Source organism: Carassius auratus, chromosome 5, assembly GCF_003368295.1.
Source record: "Carassius auratus strain Wakin chromosome 5, ASM336829v1, whole genome shotgun sequence".
NCBI classification, from domain to species: Eukaryota; Metazoa; Chordata; class Actinopteri; order Cypriniformes; family Cyprinidae; genus Carassius; species Carassius auratus.
In genome coordinates this window covers 7,208,226-7,229,851 of record NC_039247.1, presented here as the reverse complement: position 1 = coordinate 7,229,851, position 21,626 = coordinate 7,208,226, and the positions used below count along the sequence as shown (strand labels likewise).

General features: G+C 36.9%; 1 protein-coding gene across 1 annotated transcript; it reads right to left on the bottom strand.

Annotated features, from left to right (window-relative positions):
- Positions 1-2,268: 2,268 nt before the first annotated feature.
- Positions 2,269-21,302, bottom strand: LOC113073039 (excitatory amino acid transporter 1-like). The gene is made up of 10 exons (XM_026245914.1): positions 21,144-21,302; positions 19,331-19,588; positions 18,744-18,881; positions 9,621-9,825; positions 9,495-9,537; positions 9,124-9,395; positions 7,856-8,089; positions 6,147-6,341; positions 5,655-5,789; positions 2,269-3,143 (listed from the first exon to the last, which is right to left on the bottom strand). The coding sequence occupies exons 2-10, from the start codon at positions 19,509-19,511 to the stop codon at positions 2,933-2,935; spliced, it is 1,614 nt and encodes a 537-aa protein (XP_026101699.1). The 5' UTR covers positions 19,512-19,588; positions 21,144-21,302; the 3' UTR covers positions 2,269-2,932.
- Positions 21,303-21,626: the final 324 nt, after the last annotated feature.

Below are 21,626 nucleotides of genomic sequence, written 5' to 3'. Positions count from 1 at the left end.
CAGACAGATGGGGAAAAATGGAAGCGTCAACAACGGCAAGCTCTTTTTCAGAGGAAGGTTCCCAGCAACAGAAAGCTAGTTTCGACGGGTGGAGATTCAGTAATTATTTTGTAGGAGTGCTCCGATCACGATCGGCCGCTCGTTAATGCGCATCTCAGTAAAGCCGGTTCTCTAAAGCGGTTTATTCCATCAGGTGCGTGAACCATATGTTCATACAACCGTGCCAATAAACGCTGAAAATGAATGTGGATTTGCGCATCTTCTCAGTTAATAACGGCTCTGTGTAGTAACAGCTGCTCTATGTGAAATCACGAACCTGATGGAATTAACCGCTGATTAGAGAACAGGTGTACTGACGAGCAGTAATATAAGTGAGTTGTGTAAACAGTGATTTATGTGACTTCAATTATTTCTTATTAAACTGAAATCGAAAAGTAAAAAGTATTTTTTGGAAAAACCACATCCTGGTGTTAGTCTTCATATGCTGCTGAATAGTGTTAACACGGATATAGAAAAATAAGGAGTGCAAGAGATTGATTCCTAATGTCAGTTTATTTTTAATTAATACTACAGTAGTTCGGTTCCCTTTACATCTTTAACTACCCGTTAATTTATCAATTGAATGGGTGACCTATCCTCATTAATAGAGCAAACATTTGCCCCCCCTGAGAGAATTGGCAGGAGCCGCCACTGATAAAGACCCTAAAGAACACTCCTCCTTTGTATGTTCTCCCTCCATCTGATGCATCTCAGGCAATCATAGAGTAATTAAGAAAAAAAGATGTAACTAGTAATATAACTAGTAATATAACTAGTTACTTTCTCCAGGGAGTAATAAAGTAAAGTAAGGCATTACTATTTTTGAGAGTAATATGTAATATGTAATATATTACTTTTTTGAGTAACTAGCCCCAACACTGCTTGTAGGTACTTCTGGATAATATCTTAACCTAGAGCCCTGTCCTTTGAGCCTTTCTGTAGTTTCACTTCTCACCACTGGATGGCGACTTAGTATAACGATTAAGGCCAGCAGCGGGCACACCTGTAGTTTATTAACGACTTTCTTTGGATTTCTTTGTCTTCAAAAGAGAAGTATTTCTGTGTGGCTATATTTAATAAAAGAGCTTTAATACTGTGACTTCCAATAACTAATTAAATGTCATATATATCCTAGTGGTATTCAAGTCCAAACTAAAAACCATTAGTTTTTGTCTAAGTAACTGCATAAAATCATGTAAAATCAAGTAAATGTTAGACTATATTTTAAAATCTTTTTATTTTCCATGCCTATGTAAATAATCTTGTTATATACAGTACAGTATGCACTGACATTCATCGATTGTTTTTAGTTTGGAATACATGTCAAAAATTTTGAGGCTACTGTTTTCTCATTAACTGTTCAGAGCATATCTATGTATAAAAATGATAAGAGATTTTATTATGTTCTGAAAAATGTCAAATTATGCTCATATTCGCCTCAAGACTGGAACAGAAGGACATGATAGAATTGTGTCAATGAGGTCTTGACATGAACAGAGATTAGATTAGACACGCATTCTATTCAAGACGGTAACACCATGTACTTTATAAGTTTAGTAGAGTAGTGAGGGATTGAGAAATTTCAAGGATCAGATAATGACTAATTCTGCAGAACTAGGTTGTGCTACATTAAGAATATACCATTTAACTCCTATAATGCCATTTCAAATTGATTATGTGTTAAAAAAAAATGAAGAAAGATTGAATCCTTCGATTTGAAGGAACTGTTTAAAATTTTCTGATAATGTATTCTTCCTATTTCTTCCTTCATGGGAGCAGATTTGGAGAAATGTTGTATTTCATCACTTGCTCACCAGTGAATCATCTGCAGTGAATGGGTGCCATCAGAATGAGACTCCAAACAGCTGATAAAAACATCACAATAATCCACAAATAATCCATGTCTAGTCCATCAATTAACATCTCTTGTGAAGTGAAAAGCTGTGTTTTTGTAACTTCAAACTGTTGCTTTAGGAAAAATATGAATTCTCTATTTATATTATTGCTTTCTCCAGTGAAAAAAATATCTTGTATCAATAAGGAAAGAAATATGTACAGACATTAACTGATAGACTGGAGTCATGTGGATTATTTTGATGTTTTTATCAGCTGTTTCAACTACCCATTCACTGCAGAGGGTAAAAAAATATGTATGATAAGAATCACTAACCTGTTAAGTGTGCATCCTAAGAACAAAACTGTAATGTGAGCAGGCCAGACCAAAAAAAAGGTATTTCTATATTTCTTTATTTTGTTCAAACTGACAGTCATCTATAAAAGTCTTGAAATAAGATGATTACATCAGTTTAATGACTTGTTTTCAAAAACAAATCATGCATGGTCTGAGTGACTTCACAGATTCCAGCTTATTTTACAGATAAAGGCTGCTGTAACTGTGTAAAATGGAAACATTTACTGCACTATACTGATGTTTCTGGACTCACAGCCTCAATTTCCAACATAGGCTGCCAAGACATCCCATGTGGTTTATAACCAGTTGAAAAAAGCTTATTTTTACCTTTTACTTCTTTTTTTAAATCCTTTGGAATCATTTTGTTTATTCAAAATCAGTTTATTGTCCCAGCACAATTAGAAGCATTGTGAACAAATGATTTCCATAATGACTTTCAGTTTCTCTTGAATTAATAAAAACAAACCTGCATCTAGAAAATTAATCACATTTTGTCTAATGAAATCAAATCTATTCCATTACAATAAAACAATTCAAAGATGACAACAGTGGACCACACATGTCCATCTCTGCTTGAACATCAACACATTTGGATGTCTTTCACAGGCATATAAAAAGATTTGAGATGAATATCAGACTAGTGTCTGACTAAGTCACTAGTATTGGTACCAAAACTCCAGTTTTTCACCAGGAAACAGGCGGTTACATTTTGGTCTCACTGTCACGGATCTTGGCATTATCACAATCGCTCTCCTGAGAAATGAGCTGATATGATTTCTTAGTTTCGATCTCCTCCACTACGGAGTTTCCGATCTCGGGGTCAGTAGCATGCAGCTCGTGACGTGACAGGTGCTCCACGATGCCAGCCCCAATGGAGTCGCCCAAAACATTAGTGGTGGTGCGCAGCCGATCTCTGAAATAGCAGATGAAAACAAACAGATTCATTTTCATGGTGGAAGTATGCTGTGCTTGGTCCAAGTATACCACAACTTCTTATCAAAGTCATCTCCTCATCATGGGGATTCAATCTCTGGGTTACACATCTGGATGTCACATGAGCCTTTTGTTGTGTTCGGAGGGCCTCATGTAGTTTCCGCTTAAGAAAAACAGTTCCTCCATCTTGTGTGTTTTTGCTGACCCATCTTTCCTAGTATAAAGGTTCCTCAGAGTCTGAGGCCTCCTCTAAGCCTCACAATGCCTCTTCTGTTCTGTATGCTCCTTTAACCAGCACATAATCCCAACTTGAATTTAACAACTGCTGTTTTGCTCTGAATGCGGTGAGACTAAAGGTTGCAAGGACATGTTATCGAATATGGGTGTATTGCTCAATGCATCCTTAACTCATTGGAAGCAGACATTGCATGGCCATGTACAGTTAGATTATGTATAATGGAATAGGAAAGATAGTATATGTTATGCTTATACCTGGAAATTTTTCTTAATTTAAGTCAGTAGCTCTGCAAATTAATGGGTCAATTCCTACAATTCTTGCTACTGTATACTGTCCTCCTAAAGTCATTTCTGTTTTTCTTCATGAACTTTTTGCCTTTTTAACTTATCTTTGTTCATTGTCTCCTAGTATGATTTTGCTTGGGGATTTTAATATTCTTATTGATATGCAGGTATCATATCTACAAGGGATTTTTGCCTAGACAGCTTTGGTTTAAAACAATTTATAAATTCTCCTACCCATTTAAAAGGTCATACACTGGTTCTTGTGCGTTGTTTACGTGTAATTCTTCCACTGTGTCTTTATCAGATCGTATGTTGGTGTCCTTTAAAGCTCAGTTGTATTGTAATTAGTCACAAATAATTATTTATCAATATTTGCTAAGAAAGAAAAAAACTCAAAAAATGCCCCAAATAAACATTTAAAAGATTAATTGTCCTTTTAGACAGTGACGTTAATAGACAACACAAATAAAGTGGCCTTTAAAAACGTGAACGTTGTATGTTTTAATTCTACGCCTCTCCTCATTAATTTAGCACATTCTTGTATTCTGTCTGGAATATATTTCTAGCCTCTCCATCACATCTTGCTCTTCAGAGGGATAGTTCACCCAAAAATGAAAATTCTCTCACCATTAACCGACCCTCTGTCATCCCAGATGTTCATGACTTTCTTTCTTCACATGAACACAAGCATAGATTTTTAGTCCATATAATGCAAGGGGACAGGACCACTTCAGAAACCACACAAAGTGAACTTGACGGTCAAGATTAAAATATTGGTATCTGAATTTTTCTTCGTTTCACACAAGACAGTGATTCATTAACAGTGGTTGAATGAGTAACTGTCATATTCTCTTTGTGTATAGTTTTTGAAGTGTCATTTTTGTATGTCCCATACACTTGCATTATATAAAGAGACTTTTTTTTTTCTAAAACTCTTAGTTTGCGTTCATCTGATAAATGAAAGTCATATAGGATGAGGTTGGAAATGGAGTTTTCTTTTAATCCATTTCCCTGTATTTTTATTTATTTATTTATTTATTTTTGGTGTTCCGATGGGTTTCATTTTAATTGTTGCTGTATACATGTTTGACCTGTGCCATTGCATTTTTTTCTTTCTCTCCCTTCATTTTTTTATTGTCTGTCAGAAAAAAAGTACTTCTACTTTTTTAGTACTTGAGTACAATTTAAAGTTGTATTTTTTTACTTTTACTCAAGTATTATTTTGACCAGATACTTGTACTTTTAATTGAGTAAAAATTTCACTGAGTACTTGTACTTTCACTCAAATTTTTTAGTACTTTTTACACCTCTGGTTGAGTATTTTGTTGAACAGATTGGAGTCTACTGAAATCGTAGGCAATGCCCTCTTTAGTCACTTCACGTATTGATTATTGTAACACTTTTCTTTTATGGTCTTCAGCTTAGTACAGAATTCATCTTTAATAATTATTTGCAGAACTCCTATAACTGAACACATTACTCAAGTATTAAATTCAAATTCCAAAACTCCAAATTATACAACTTCAATAAGAATATCCAACCTTATCACATCTGTAGCTCTTTACAGTAAGACACAAAGTTGGATATACAGTAATTATATCAAACTTTATTCACATATAAACAGTACACTCAGGTAAATAAATATAAACTTTATAGCCAATCTTTACTGCCCATTTAGTTTTAAATTTTTAGTAAAATATGTAAATATATCACCCAGCGCTTTATATAAAGTTAGATATTAATTTGTTCAACTTCATCCGCATACAGTACAATCGCACAGAACGAGTACACGATTACTTGAACAGTGTAACAGTGGGAAATCTTGTCTGTTTGTTAAAACTGATGACTGTAGTTCTCCAAATACCTTCTCCTCTACCAGATTAATGTGCAAAATTTAAGTATGGGGAATAATCAACATTTGTCATAATACTTAAAAAAATAAAATAATAATAATACTAAAAATACTCACAGGAACCAATCAACAGCGATGATTAGAGTGATGTCATCAGTGGGCAGTCCTACAGAGGTCAGCACTATCACCATTGTAACCAGGCCAGCCTGAGGGATCCCAGCTGCACCAATGCTGGCTGCTGTTGCTGTGATGCTTTCAAATTATACAAAGCATGCGTTCAATAATCATTTTTGGTTTCAGTAAGATAGATAATTTAATAGTGTGAGAAATCAATTAAATTTAAGGCAAAACACTACAGACAAAGTCACTGTTTGAAAAGCAAAAACATTGAGCCTGGCTTTATTCACCTTTCATATTTTTGTTCTGCAAATGTATGCAAAATAGTGCATTTTAAATAAGACAACACCTAATTTGCATATTTAAACATAACATTTCAGAACACTTGTAATACAAAATGTATAGTCTTAATGTACTGTGATGATATTAGTTCAAATGTTTTTTGGTGTCTTGACTTAACTCAATAAATGTGCTTTTTTGTCCTAACTGTACCTGATGGTCAGGATCTCTCCAAAGTTCAAATCCATGTCATTGACTTGTGCAATGAAGATGGCAGCCAGAGCCTCGTACAGAGCAGTGCCATCCATGTTTATTGTCGCTCCAACAGGCAGCACAAAACGGGTTACACGTTTATCCACATGGTTATTTTCCTCTAGACACCTGAAGGTGATGGGCAGGGTGGCAGAGCTAGGGAGAGATAAATTGTCATTGTATTTAAAACTTGAAAATGTACATGAGAGGAAAATGTTGCAAAATGTTGACAATCTTTTTTAGTGGTGAGTCACAACGGCCTGTCAGGGTCCAAAAGGCACCAAAAATAAATAAATGTTCCAAATGAGAAAATAAACGAACAGCATGTAATGAACAGCATGTGTAAATATTAAAGGGTTAGTTCACCCAAAAATGACAATTAGCCCATAAATTACTCACCCTCAAGTCATCTTAGGTGTATATGACATTCTTCTTTCAGATGAATCCAGTCAGAGTTATATAAAAAAAATTGTCTTTGATCTTTCAAGCTGTTTAATGTCACTGAGCAGGTGTTTCATGCATCAGTCCAAAAAAAAGTTACCATACTTTCCGGACTATAAGTCGCACTTTTTTTTCATAGTCTGGCAGATTCTGCGACTTATAGTCAGGTGCAACTTATTTATCAAAATTAATTTGACAAGAACCAAGAGAAAACATTATCGTCTACAGCCGCGAGAGGGCGGTCTTGCAACTTATAGTCCAGTGCGACTTATATGTTTTTTTTCCTCATCATGACGTATTTTTGGACTGATGCGACTTATACTTAGGTGCAACTTATAGTCCGAAAAATACGGTAAATAAAAAGTGCCCCTCCATAAAAAGAGTCTCACATGGCTACTTATTTCGATATAAGTCTCCTCTTGACTTATATCAAAATCCTTCGACATTCTTCTATACAAATCCTTGTTTGAAACTTCTAATTAGTGACCATTGTTTTGATCTCTCCACTGCATTTCTGCACTCGTGACTTTTGAACAAAGCATGCGCAATCCCAACCTCATACATCATCCGCCCAGAGCTGCTTCCGTGTACAACAGTGAGCTCAAACTACATTAAAGTGATTATAACGTTTTAAATATGGATATTTTTCTTACAAAAATGCATTTATTCACTACAGAAAGCCTTTGTTCACCCCTCGGAGCTCCATGAGACACTTTTTTTTTATGGATGGGCACTTTTTATTTAACTTCTTTTGGACTGATGCACGCAACACCTACTGAGTTCCGTGAAACAGCTTGAAAGACAATTTTTAATATAACTGGATTCATCTGAAAGTCATATACACCTAGAATGACTTGAGGGTGAGTAATTCATGGGTGAGTCATTAATGCATTTCATTTTTTTGAGTGAACTAACCCTTTTAAGCATGTTGTAAAACTCACATGCTCTGCTACTGCAAAATAAATTACATTTACTTGTGTTATTAATGTGAGTTCACAGTTAGTGCTTAATGTGATGAAACAAAAACCAAAACTATCACCATAATACATAGCTCAATAAGTTTCTGGTTTGAATCCGTTTGATGATTCATTTACTGAATATAATTGTTCAGAGCGGCTACTGAATCTACATCTTCTCATTATTTTCAGTGATATCCATATTGAGATGAAGCAAGCTCTGTGTTAAATGAAATATATACATTTTAAATGTATTTCAATTTAAAAGCTCACCTGGATGAGGTACCTAGTGCAGTGACCAGGGCTTGCAGAAGTCCAGCGATGAACACGAATGGATTTTTACGTGTCACAAGGAAGTAAAGCGAAGGCAGTACGATGATTGCATGTATCATTAGGCCAATGATGACTGTGATGGTGTACATGCCCAACTGGCCTCCCATTTCTGATATATCATCCATCTCAACAATTTTTCCAGCAATCAGGAACAGTATGCCGAGAGGAGCGTACCTGAGGTGGGAAAACACATTAGGTATTTATTACCGTTACAGAAAAAACCTAGGATTATAAAGTGTTTTTCTATGGTCATGTTTTGTCTCGTGTCTATGTGTAATAATTTATAATATAACAGCACAATATCTGACAGTTGTTAAGGCATTTTTATGATTCAGTTTCATCAATTCTTTTTAATCGAGTCAGTAAAAAAAGATTCACACAACAGATTCAAACTCAACCGTGAGTTAGCAGGTTTTGAATCAGATTCATTCAATCAGTGAATCGTTCAGAACCGTTTATTGTGATCACAACTGACTTCCTTACTGCATGACATGTCGTTTTTTCGGCCCCGTCAGATTCTAGATGAACCGGGAACCATGCTTTGATGTTTTTATGCTATTAAATCTTCTTTGTGTGTACTTTAACTGGCAAGAACTAGCATAAATATTCTTGTGATATTTATGACACAAATACAGTCATGATTAGCAGAGAGTGAAAGCATGAAATTAGGAACAAATGTATAATAAAATGAACTACAAAAGCAACCAGGTTTAAAGTTACAACTTAAGTTGTTGTGGTCTTTACTAAATTATTGAGTTATTAAGCATTTTTTGTTCATGTAGAGACACAAATTGAAATTCTGACTGATAAATTGCCATATACAGTATATTAAATATACTGAACCTATATTAGGTTGCCATTTAAACTGTCAGTCAATGCTAACAATTCATTAAGATTTTAGACCATTTCTAACTGCAAAATTAATGAAAAGATTGATTTCTCTGTTGGTTTCTTAGCAGAGTAATTCATTATTCCATTATTTATTATATAAGTGCCAATTTTTTTTACTCTTTCCTCCAATTTCATAATGTTTCAATTGCTATTGTTTCAGTTAGTCTGAAATTATAACCACAAAAACAATCTGGCGGGCCATGACCTTGTTTATCATATGGTTTTCATGAACTTAAAAAAAAAAAAAAACTCTGTTTATGAACACCAAGTTGGTAATGTGCTCAAAGCTGAAAACTTTTCCACTCTAAATCACTCACCACATGATAATGGCAACAAGCCTCATGATGGCTTCATTAAGACAGTCAAAGAAATCCCGTAGTGGTTGACCCTGTTCCTTCATGTTCCCAATGATGAAGCCAAAGCACATGGAGAAGACCACGAGTCCAAGCGCGTTGATGCCATTAACCGTTCCCAGCACTGGTATCACCTCCTCACGTTTGAGTTCCTGCGACCCGTTATTCAAACTGAACAATGTCTCGTTTACCAGAACTTTAACTGTGACCACTCGCTTGGCATATTGAGTTTTAAACTGAGGAGGGTATAGAGAATAGAAACAGTAACTTGGTTGTGTTTATCAGCTAGATTTTTTGTAGTACTTGTGCATTAAAAACTCGTTTTAAAACATTACCTGTTGCGTACATGCTTGCACTAAATTAGGAGGAAACATGTTTCTGTTAAAAAAATATGAATATAAAGTTATAAAAAAAACAAAAACAAAGGTAATACAAATTTTAATTAAATATGAACTTCATACCTGATGAGATCAAGGAAGGCATCTGCTGGACTGACTTGTTCTATCTTCTCCTGTTTGGTGAATTCGTCTTTAGAGCCTCTTCCCGGGTGGATGATGAGCACCATGACAATCCCGATGAATACAGCGATGATAGTGGTGGTGGTGTAGTAAACTACAGCTCTCATACCCATCTTCCCTGAAGCTCGACTGTCCAGAGCAGCCATACCTGCACACAGGTGACGTCAGACTCCAATATTATAGTAATGCCTATTATAATGCATATAGTGTCTATAGTAATGAAGAAATCCCCTGATAGCAACAGCATATATTTGAAATACAGTGACAGACACATGCTCATTCTACACTAGAGTTCAAAAGTTTAGGATTCGTAAGATTAACTAACTATTGACTATGACTTTTGCCTCAACAAACTCCTCATTTGCTGCTTATTAATAGTTTGCATGGTAGTTGTTAAGTTTAGGTATGGGCTACGATTAAAGCTGCAGTAGGTAACTTTTGACGCTCTAGCGATTAATAAACAGAACTGCTTGCATCTTGCGGAAGAACATTGTAGCCGGAGCTACTTCTCTCTGTTTATGTCTATGAAGAATCACAAAGGTACTGGGTTACTCCGCCGCAGTACCCCCGAAGCAATCTAAAATAGTCTGAATATAAACACTTATTATAGGTGCACCCTAGTGATTCAGGACAAGCTAAAAACACGGTTTGGAAAATGGATTCATGGTGTACTCGCTTATTATATACATTTTTCTACATTTTGAACACAAACAAAATTATGGAACGCGGCTCTGATTGGTTGTTTTTTACCGGGAGCGGATGGCTTTCTGCAAATGGCAATAGGACACTGGGAGGAGCCAGAGGAGCTTGATTTTTTCACCGATTATCGGTCTCATATTCTACTGTCAGGACATAATGTCAGGTTTAACAAATATGTAAAAAATATATTTTTACAAAAGCTACCTACTGCAGCTTTAAGTAGGGCTGGGCGAGATGGACACAAAAAATCATTTTCTCTGTATTTTTGGGACGATTTGCGATATCTTATATATATCTTGGTATTTTCATTTTTGTAGTAAAAAAAAAAAAAAAGAAATCTGTAATTTAATATCTATCTTTTTCACTTACCCAATGTTGTCCAATAAAAGAACACATATTAAAGGCTATGAAAACAAATAAAGTTAATGTAACCATGTAAGCCTTTATATCGTGAAAAAAAAGGGTTAAAATCACATTACATTACAATCTAAAAACAAAAATAAGGCTTTTAAAGCAGAAGTTAAATTCACTAAACTAAAAATGAAAATAAATGAGAACAAAAGCACAGAGTTGTGTTAGGCTATTTGGATTATTCCATTGCAGTCTCTTTACAGTCAGTGCTATCATAAAAATAGACTTACTTGTGTGATTATAATTATAGCGTTCCTGTTTAATTGAGCTTTGTCTGTTTGGCACACATGTGCGAGGTAGTGCTCGTTCACTGAAGTTTAGTGGAGAATCCCAGATCAGAAGGCTCATGCACTTCTGACGGAAACATTTTAAATATTTTCTTATTTTCCTTTCTTTTAAACGTATGACGGGTCATTTAAACTACTGCGAAACTAAATTATGTCTTACCAGTTTTTAAAGGCCTTAATGTGAAGCTTGCCGCATGTTAAGAACAAATTGGATTAAGCACTTTCTCCGCAGCAGCTCAGTCTGTGTCCTCAGCTATATTTTTCAGATGCTGTCGTATTAAACTACTGTATATCGATATAAACAGTATTGCCTCATATTGAATCGCTTATAAAGAAAATATCAATATATCATACAAACTCGATATACCGCCCAGCCCTACGGGATCTAAAATGTGGTCATGCAGAATAAGGTATTTGTAATAAAGGGCTACCCCTTGAAAATGAACTCTTCGGAACCCTCCCGCCTGTGTTCATGATTTGGAATGTTCCAAAACGTTCTGCAGTGCAGAAAACAACACAGTATTTAGGCTGGATGTGTATATGTGTTAATATAGACTTGAAACGCATCTCAGGGAACATGTTTGTGCTTGTTCACCTGATGATTTAGGCGTGTGAGCTAGACACAAAATGCAGTACTGCGATCATTTTATAGAACTAAGATTCATATTTGTATCTATATTATATTTATATTGTTTAATTCATGCTAAGTTCTCTAATATATAATTTACAAGGCTGTTACTTAAGAGTATCGAAGTGGTGCTTTAAAGATCTGTTAATGTCTATTCATTCATTTATTTATATTTGTATAATGTTTTATATTTACAGAACCACACACATCTTTCCACAATAACTCACCCTGATGTACATCCCTGGTGTGAGACCTAATATTCTGACCGGACATCCTGTAGCCGTTCAATAAATCAGAATCAGACTTAGACAAAAGTAGTCAGCAGTTTTCATAGTCTTTCAAACAGGATGTGTAGATTACTACAGACATGTCTCACCCAGAAAGAGAAACCCATGCTGTGTGAGCAAGGAGACGAGTTAACCCTCCATCCTGCGCAGAAGACTTTGAGCCCAGTGGAACAGGGTCTGATCGACAACAATCAAGGTCTGACAAGGAGTACTGACAAGCATCAGAACATTCCGAATGGATACTGAATGACCAATGAAAGTGAAATAGTGAAAGTCGTGACATTTGCCAAGTATGTTTACCCATACTCTGAATTGGTGCTCTGCATTTAACCCATCCCAGTGCACACACACACAGAAGTGTGAACACACACCCGGAGCAGTGGGCGGCTATAGATCCAGCGCTGAACTGGGGGTTCAGTGCCTTGCTCAAGGGCACTTCAGCCATGGGTATTGAGGGTGGAAGAGAGCTCTGTTCATTCACTCACTCCATCCCACCTACAACTCCTGATCTCCACCTGACTCGAACCGGCGACCTTCTGCTAACTAGTCCAGCTCTCTGACCATAAGGCCACAGCTGCACCTTAATGGGACAGTACTTCTGAGAAGCTGAGAGAGGAGAATGCAGTATTGCAAAGGCAAGTGAAACAGCTGCAAGAGCTTACAGACATGTTAAAGGAGATGTAGAGGGAGAACCCAGCCTTGCATCAACAATCCAGCCAGTTACCTGAAATCATTTCAGCATTCCAAGAGATGCATCAACTGAATGCTGCACTTTGGCATGAGCTTCAAAACTTGAAATCAAAGCGGAGATCTCCACCTGAGTCAGTCACTACACCAATGCCATCACCACCCTCTCTACAAGCGGACCATAATTCTGCATGCTGAAGTGCAGAAATTAAGACTTGTGGTGGAGCAAGAAGACCTTGTACTCCGTACAGTGAGTAAGGATACCCAGGTCATTCACAGGGCGGCAGTGACTTTTACTCTGTCCCAAACTGTTCACCCCAGCAAAGCTTACAAAATCTGTAATGCCTTCACAGCCAAACACTCGGTCTGGCAGAACATACACACCCAGTCAGTGTCCTGCAATGGAAATGTAAGCATCTTTCAGGGTTACCTCTACAACAGCTGGACAAGGTACATCCTGTTCTTCTGACTGGCTCTGACTGCCCCCACCTCCTTACACCAATAGAACCAGTCCAACTGGGGCCCCCTAGCGGGCCAGCAACAGTAAGAGCACATCTAAAAATGGACACTGCAGGGTCCAATTGAAAAATTGAGCAGTCATCTTTCCCCTGATCAATGCTTCTTCATCTTGCTGCGGCCTGTCAATGACCTTTATGCAAATGTGAAGAGACTGTGACAAATGGATTTTCTACCCTACCAGAGTGAAAAGGTGATCATCAGGTCACGCCAAGACAAAGATTTCATTCAGCTTCTGCAAGAAAACACAGTGGGAGTGGAGATTAATGGTGTCTATTGATATGCCACTCCTCTTCTACGTTTCAAGACATGCCTCGTCTCTACACACCTAAGGAAGCTGTCTTGCCTCAGTTAAGGGGAATCGAGAAACCGCTGGAAAGAGACCCTGTTCTAGCTGCAGCATACCAAGAGGAGCTGACCAGACTAGTACAAGCTGGGTATGTTGTCAAACTTAGTCAGGAGCCAAGTCAAAGGAAGCCTGGTACACCCCACGCCACATTGTGCAGCATAATGGGAATAACAGAGTGGTCTTTAACTGTTCATTCTCATTTCAAGGGCATAATCTGAACAAGCTCCTGTTACCTGGTCCAACACTCAGTCCATCTCTCCTGGCAGGCCTTCTGCGTTTCCGGGAGCACTCTGTTGACATCAGTAGTGACTTACGTAGCATGTTCCATCAAGTGCACCTCTTGCCGCAAGATAAACCACTGCTGAGATACATCTGGAGAGACATGCAGAGAGACAGAATCCCAGATATCTACGAATGGCAGGTACTGCCTTTTGGGACCATTTGCAGTCCATGTTGCACCTTGTTTTCTTTACAGAAGCATGTTCTAGATCACAGTCAGATTCCTGTCGCTTAAAGGTGTTTGTGGGGAAAAGAGTGGCAAAAGTACAGGACTTGACTATATCTGACACCTGGCGTTATGTACGGTCATCCATCAACCCAGAAGATGCCTAGAGGAAAAGAGGAAAGTCTTTCTCTGATTTCAACAAAGACAGCAGATGGAACCAAGGCTTAGCATTCCTCAGACAAAAAAAGACCAGACAGCTGGCCAGAGATGCCACCATTAGCCCACGTATGTCAAGACGGTGAGCTAAAAGGGTCAACATTTTGTGGACTGTTAACCTCTGCTCTGTCACTGTCAGATCCTCATCAATTTTGCACCTACAGTGACTACTTAAATGCTCCTATACAACCATCAGCTAAAATCTCTCCCTCCATTGCAACTGCAGAATACTGTATAGAAGCTGAGCTCACAGCCCTCCGACAGACCCAGGCAGAATCATTCCCAGATGAGATATTGTACTTGAAATTGGGTAAATCTCAACCAAGAAATAGTCGACTGCTTTGCCTAGACCCCGAACTAGATATCAGCACAAATCTCATTTGGGTTGGTGGTCGCCTCCTACATATCAGTCAACTAAACGAGGATACCATTTGTCCCATTGTCCTTAACCCACATCACCCGCTCACCAAACTAATTATTAAAGACTACGATGACCATTTGCATCACTCTGGAACAGAGAGGGTGTTTGAGGATCTCAGAAGGAAATACTGGGTATGAAGAGGATGAGCAGCACTTCAAACATCACCAACGCCAATGTGCTGAATGCCAAAAATGGGTGGCTAAACCGCATCCTCAACCTGTCAGGTTGAGAATTCACCAGCCAGTTCTCTTTTCAACAGAGATAGACTGCTTTGGTCCCCATCTCTAAAGGTAGGACGGAGAAATGAGAAGTGTTGGGGGATCATCTTCAAGTATGGAAAGTGATTCATTCCTGATGGCCCTTCGTTGGTTTATTGCTCGATGAGGGAAACCCCATGAAATCCTGTCAGACCAGGGAATTAATTTCAAAGGTGGGGAAAGGGAGCTTCAGGATGCCTATGCTGCTCTTCAACCTGAGCTCCAAGCTCAACTTACAAGCCAGCAAATCAGGTTTATGTTCAATCCACCCAATGCCCCACGTTTCGGTGGATGCTGGGAACAGGTTTTCCCTGGGAAGTATAACAGAGTCAGATCAGCTGAGATCTAAGTGAAGGACAGAACTTACCTAAGGCCAGGGACCAAGATCATCTGCTTACCTCCTTTGACCGAATGATATTACAATACTTAGTATGGCCTTTCCTGTTGTTCAAATTCACCTTGTGAATTTGGGGGCAGCTGTCATAAAGACCACCCCTCGAAAGTGAAATCTTCCTGTGTTATTTGTTTGATAAGAGTATTTAATGTTATATTGTATATTAAGCTATAATGCGTAGACTTGTAACACATCTCAGGGAACATATTTGGGCTTGTTCACCTGATGATTTAGGCGTGTGACCTAGACACAAAGTGCAGTAGTATGATCATTGCATAGAACTAAGATTCTTATTTGTATCTATATTATATTGCTTACTACATGTTAAGTTCTCTAATATATAATTTACAAGGCTGTTACTTAAGATTAGTCAAGTAGTGCTTTAAATATCTGTTAATGTGTATTCATTCATTTATAAATATTTGCATACTTTTTTTATATTTACAAAACCACACACATTTTTACACAATAAATCATACTGAAGTACATCCCTGGTGTGAGACCTAATGTTCTGACCGGACATCCTGTAGCCGTTCAATGAATCGTAATCAGAGTTAGATAAGAGTAGTCTGTAGTTTTTCAGTATTAATATGTGCTTTATAAGTAATAATAAACAGCCAATATGCCAGTGATATCCATGGTAATAAACGACTAGTTAATAGTGAGAATTGATCCTCAAAATAATGTGTTAGCTATTTTTTTAATGTTTAATGCTGATGAAGGCTGCATTTATCTGATCAGAAATAAAACTGTAAATTTTGATAACATTTTTACAATTTAAAATAATTGTTTTCTATTGTAATCTATTTTAAAATGTAATTTATTTCTGTGATTCAAAGCTAAATTTTTAGCATCATTACTCCAGTCTTCAGTGTCACATGATCCTTCAGAAATTATTATAATTTGCTGACTTGCTACTCAATAAACATTTCTTACTATTACAAATATTGAAAACTGTGATGCTTAACATTTTTCTGAAAAAAAAAAATCTTATAGGAAAATATAGTATAGTATGTAGGGTAACACTTTAGTATAGGGTCCAATTCACACTAATAAGTAGTTGCTTATTAGCATGTCTATTATTAACATATTGGCTGTTTATTAGTGCTTATAAAGTACATATAATGCATGACATCTATAATCCTACCCAATACCCTAAACTTAACAACTACCTTATAAACTATTAATAACCAGCAAATAAGGAGTTAATTGAGGCAAAATTCATAGTTAATGGTTAGTTAATAGTGAGAATTGGACCCTAAAATAAAGTGTGACCGTATGTAGTATTGGAATAATGTAGTGACCTCTCTTATATTTGAGTTTTTTGGCAGATTTTCCTTCACACATCAGTCAATAGTTTTAAAGGAAGTACAATTTATGATCGTCTACAAAAGTAATTTAAGTCGGAGCTTTTAGACCAAGCATAAAATCAGTCAAATTTAGTGTGTCTAATCTTTTGATTGGAGCTGCAAAGAAAGAAAGAAAGTCTCTACATTGATGCTCAACAACAATAGCTTGTATAGCAGTCAGACAGTATATTTCCTGAAGGTCACGGACCACGACTGCCATTCAGCATTTCTCTCTATAGGACTGAAACAGCCATTGTATTGAACCATGTATGTCTTCCATTATTGTGTATGGTGTATGTGTGTGTGCATGTGCGATCCTAAGTAGTGATCTCACGGCCCCCAACCCCATAAACCCCCTCAGGTTTACACCCCACAGTGGCCTGGGAACCTTCAGCACAGGTCATGTTCTTGTCCTGCTGCTCTCATTAGTTCTCCTCTCCATGGTAACAATGATTTCCCCTGCATGAGTCTTATAAAGTCTTATTCTCCTATACTACAGAGTAATTACCTCACATACACACACACACGCACACACACAGTCTTCAAAGAGAAATTGTGTGTGACTCTCACAAAGAAACTTTCTAATGAGAGCTTACTCTCCGTGGCCATCAGTGAACAGCCAGAATTTACTGATAAACTATGAATCATGGTCCATCAAGAAACATTTTGAGCTCTGAACTTAAATATGAAGATGCAGCGGGTGATTTGAGTAATTTCTACAATTTTGAGGAAAGGCTTGGTACTACTTTCTAAGAAACTTGGCTTATGTTTTTTACATAGTGGACAAAACCAGATTCAAACCATCTCTAAAGGTCAGCATATCATAGATTTAAAGGTGGATTATATTAAGCAAACTAGAATCTCACTGACTAAGATAATGGTTGTGGGCATAATGATAAAAGTAGCTGAATTCAGTCACTATAAAATAATTTGACAGATCTTCAAATTAGTGTCACTGGTCGTCTCTAAAGTTTGTCCTTGTTTTGTCTTTAACAGATTTGGTTGACCCCATGACATGCTTTAATACACCACGTGTGTGTGTGTGTGTGTGTGTGTTTATGTTTAGAGTGTTTGATCTGAATGGACCTCTCCGGTGTCACTGTGTGCAAGACAGAGCAAGAAAACAGCGTACATGTGAGAAGATCTTTAAAGACAGCTGCTATTATGTATGTTGCAATAAGTCAATATTAAACTAAAACAGACTCTATTTACTTAATACACATTTCTGGTCCTATTGTAAATTACATTCCAAAGAAGTCAACATTATTCCAAAGAAAAAACTATTTGTTTTAATCATCTTTTATCAAAATGTAATAATGTGCTCCACCTCTTTCCTTTTCTGAGGGAATCATGAATATCTTTTACTTTTTAACCCCTTCGCTCCAGCCATCGGACTCCATTCTGGTATATAACAACCACTTTTCACAATCCGCTCTATTTTTTCTATATAAAATCAAGTCATAGTTTTTCTTGTTGAATATCATGTTTCACTCGTGTTGGTGAAATAACTTGTGAATGCTTTTTCATGTGGACTTTATAGCATAAAAGCAGCTGTTTAACTATCAAAGCATTGTCTTTTTTATTCTTTATAAGCTGTTTGTTCAATAGGCAATCCATAAATCTGTACAGCTGCCATCAATCTGCCTGGAAACTATCTGCAGCTTTATTTGGAAAGCAGCAAATGCTATTTATACAGAAAGTGTGTGTGTGTGTGTGAGAGACAGAGAGCTGACTGAAAGGAGCCGTTGTTCATTTCTCTGTATGGTCACTTTGACCTCTGACCTCTTGTCTGTTTGGAAAGCGAGCATCAAAGCACTGACCCCACACACTCTCACCTGCCTCTGTTTCTTTAAACGGGTTGTACCCCTTAGAGAACCTATGCTAACCATCCTTAAGATTTATTTTGAAGCAAAACAAGCCTAGAAGCTGGAAGAGCCATGCTGAAGATCTTTTTAAAACTATTATATTCTTAGGCGTATATGGTATCTTTAAAAGCAATTTGCAAATACATTTACAGCTGAAAAATCATTACAGCATCATGTGCTTATCTCAGACTCATGCAGTTCTGGCTTTAGCTGGCAGAGTTGCCCATGTCTGGTCAGTGCCTGGTGGCACCGTACCTGTAATTAAACTGGACACCAGCAGGGGGAGCACCAGCATCTGCAGCATTCTCATCAGCAGCTCTCCGGGGAAGGAGAAGTACTTCACCTGTCGATAGGACATCTTATACGGCCGCAGTCCGAATCCCAGAATTATACCTGCGAGAGAAACACACATGCAACTTTAATTGGTCTGTAAAAAATACTTTTTCCATTTAGCTTTTTTTTTTTTAGCTGGAGTGTTTATGGAACGTTTGTTATGCACTAAAACAGGAGACGTAAAAAATGAATGTCATGATTGTAAAATATTCTAAGTGTGTAGTACTCTGTGTGTTGTCAGTGCTAAAGTCAGAGCATGATACTGTCTTTATCAGAACCAACCTAAAGAAAAGCTAATGGAATTTCTATCACAATTTGGATAACCCATATTCTTAAATTTTTGTACTTTTGTTCAATTGTATGCCATTTTTACTCTCTTATTTACTTGAATTTTTTTAAAATGTATTTATTTTGATTCAATTTTAAATATTCTATTGTAAATCTAAAATTGTGTGTGCTTTTCCTTTTCAGAGTAGTAGACACACACAATCATCTCCATATCATCTCACCAACGATGACGGCAAGGATTGTGAGGATGACGAAGGCATTGCGCATGAAGCAGCCTTTGACGTCATCAGTGCTGATGTTCTGTACGGTGTTGCGCGCCCGCTGTGAGCGCTCTGTGATGCCGTCCCGCAGCTGCTGTACTCGGCTGCGCTGCAGACGCGTCTCGCCGTTACTCTGAGTCATGCCTGGAGGAGGCGCCACACCGGACACACCACACACCGCTGGACGATCAACAGGAAACACTCCGCTTCAGGTGATAACTGCAGAGAACAACATGCAGGTCACCTCTCTAATACAAGAGCCAAGTAATACGAGTGGTAACTAGATTTTTACATTTTCTGAAGAAAATATGAGTGCACTAAAAAAAAATTGGTGTAGGTTTTACATTGCAACAATTGTTACATTTACTAGTAAATTTTACAAAGAATTACAATGAAAGAGCAAGTAACATTGAATTAAATTTTAGAAAGTAGATATACTGAAATAGTATTTTCTTGTAATAAAAATACTAATTTACAACATAAAATCATTTTTACAGCATAGTGTTTATGGTACAAAAGTTACCGCAACAGTTCTAGGATGTGGTGAGGAGATGCTATTGTGTTTGGATCACTATACTGTACAAATTATTTTTCATACTTAAAAAAAATTACTATTCATTGAAGTAAGCTTTCCAAGAAAATAAAATTTTATTATTCTTTTACTTATTTTTATTTATTTTTTTATTTAGGGTGTTACTTGCTTTTTCTTTGCAGTAGATTGTGGAATTTACAAGCAATTTCTGTGTGAAAATTGTTTCTACACCATATATATATATATATATATATATATATATATATATATATATATATATTTATTTATTTATTTTATTTTTTATGGTAGGTGTTTGCAAATCAAATGAGATTAAACGATCGAATTTTAGCTTGCATTATCATCCATCAATTGAAAATCATGAATCACATCTTGATGAAATGTAATTGCAAGATTTTATATCAACTCTGCATGTATATAATAGTAATAGTAATAATGTTTTTTTAACAAACCACTAACCTGAAGTATGAACAACAATAATAAAGATTCTAGCCTAAAACTAAAACACTTAAAACAAATCTAAACTGTCAAAAAAATAAAATAAATTCAGTGTGCATTTTACCAGAAAATATTGTTTCACTTTTTCTATTTTAAAATTGTACATTTAATTAAACTCAATATTTTCTCGAATTATTTGTGATATTTACAAGCTATTTCTTATTGAAAATTGTTTCTACACCAGTAAAAACAGTTTTTATTATTATTATAAACTCAATTCAAGAACCTTTCAGTGAATAGTTCTTAAAAAGAATATTTTTTTTCTCAGTGTGAAAAACGTTTGATAATCTAAAGAACATTTTTCCACTATGTGCAATAGAAAGGTTCTATGGATGTTTAAGGTGTCTCCTGGAACCAGTGACGCTAATAAAAAACCTTCATTTTGAAGAATGTAGGATTTAAATTCTTGGATTCTATTTTTTAGATAACTGTTACATATCCAGTGTATCCAAATGCATGTTCATTTGAGTCAGAGTCCCTCTCGGTAATGACTTCTCGTACGGTTTGCAAAGATGCAGCCACAATGCAAACATATGTCACATTGATTTCGTTACAAGTGACATGAGCACAGGTCTCTGAAGCTCAAACACTTCTGAGTACTTCTGCTATCTTTCCACGTGTGCTAGGATCACAGCCAGACCAAACACTGCTGCTCTCACTCTCACACACTCCGACCCACATGGTCTGAGAAAACTCCAACATTTAGAACAAAAACATGTTACTCACATCAAATACAGGATTCGGTCCAACCCTTCCTATGCCGAAGATCCTCTACGATGCTGAGAGTCTGGAGAGAAGTGTGTACTTAGAAAGAAAGTTGCAAGAGTTTAGAAGGAACCGACACTGTAGGCATGAAGGGTGTGAGTGAGAAGGACAGGGGAGAACCAATAAGAGTGGAGGGAAGATGAGAAGGGGCGGAGCATGCTGAAAGAAAGAAGCTCTTTCACACACTTCAGAGAAGGAGGAGCTGCCAGCGTCAATGTGGGAGGGGCTTTAGAAAGAGCTCCTCCCACTTTCGATCAAGAGATGGAGGGAAAAGCATGTGTTTGTTTTCAAGTAGCATCCACATGGTCTGAGACCACTCTGTGTGAAAAATTAATAAAAATATAAGGTGTGACAAAAAACTATTTTGATCACCTAATATGAACATCTTTGAGGTGCTCTTTGAATTGTTTTAAAAAGTCATCTGGAACATGATAATCAGGTCTT

Bases quoted from the DNA above. Each gene is read 5' to 3' on its own strand.
- LOC113073039 (XM_026245914.1), bottom strand. From the start codon at position 19,511: ATGACTCAGAGTAACGGCGAGACGCGTCTGCAGCGCAGCCGAGTACAG. The intron at 8,090-9,123 runs GTGAGTGATTTA...TTCCCACCTCAG, and splicing joins CTTGTTGCCATTATCATGTG to GTACGCTCCTCTCGGCATAC. The intron at 5,790-6,146 runs GTACAGTTAGGA...ATAATTTGAAAG, and splicing joins GGAGAGATCCTGACCATCAG to CATCACAGCAACAGCAGCCA.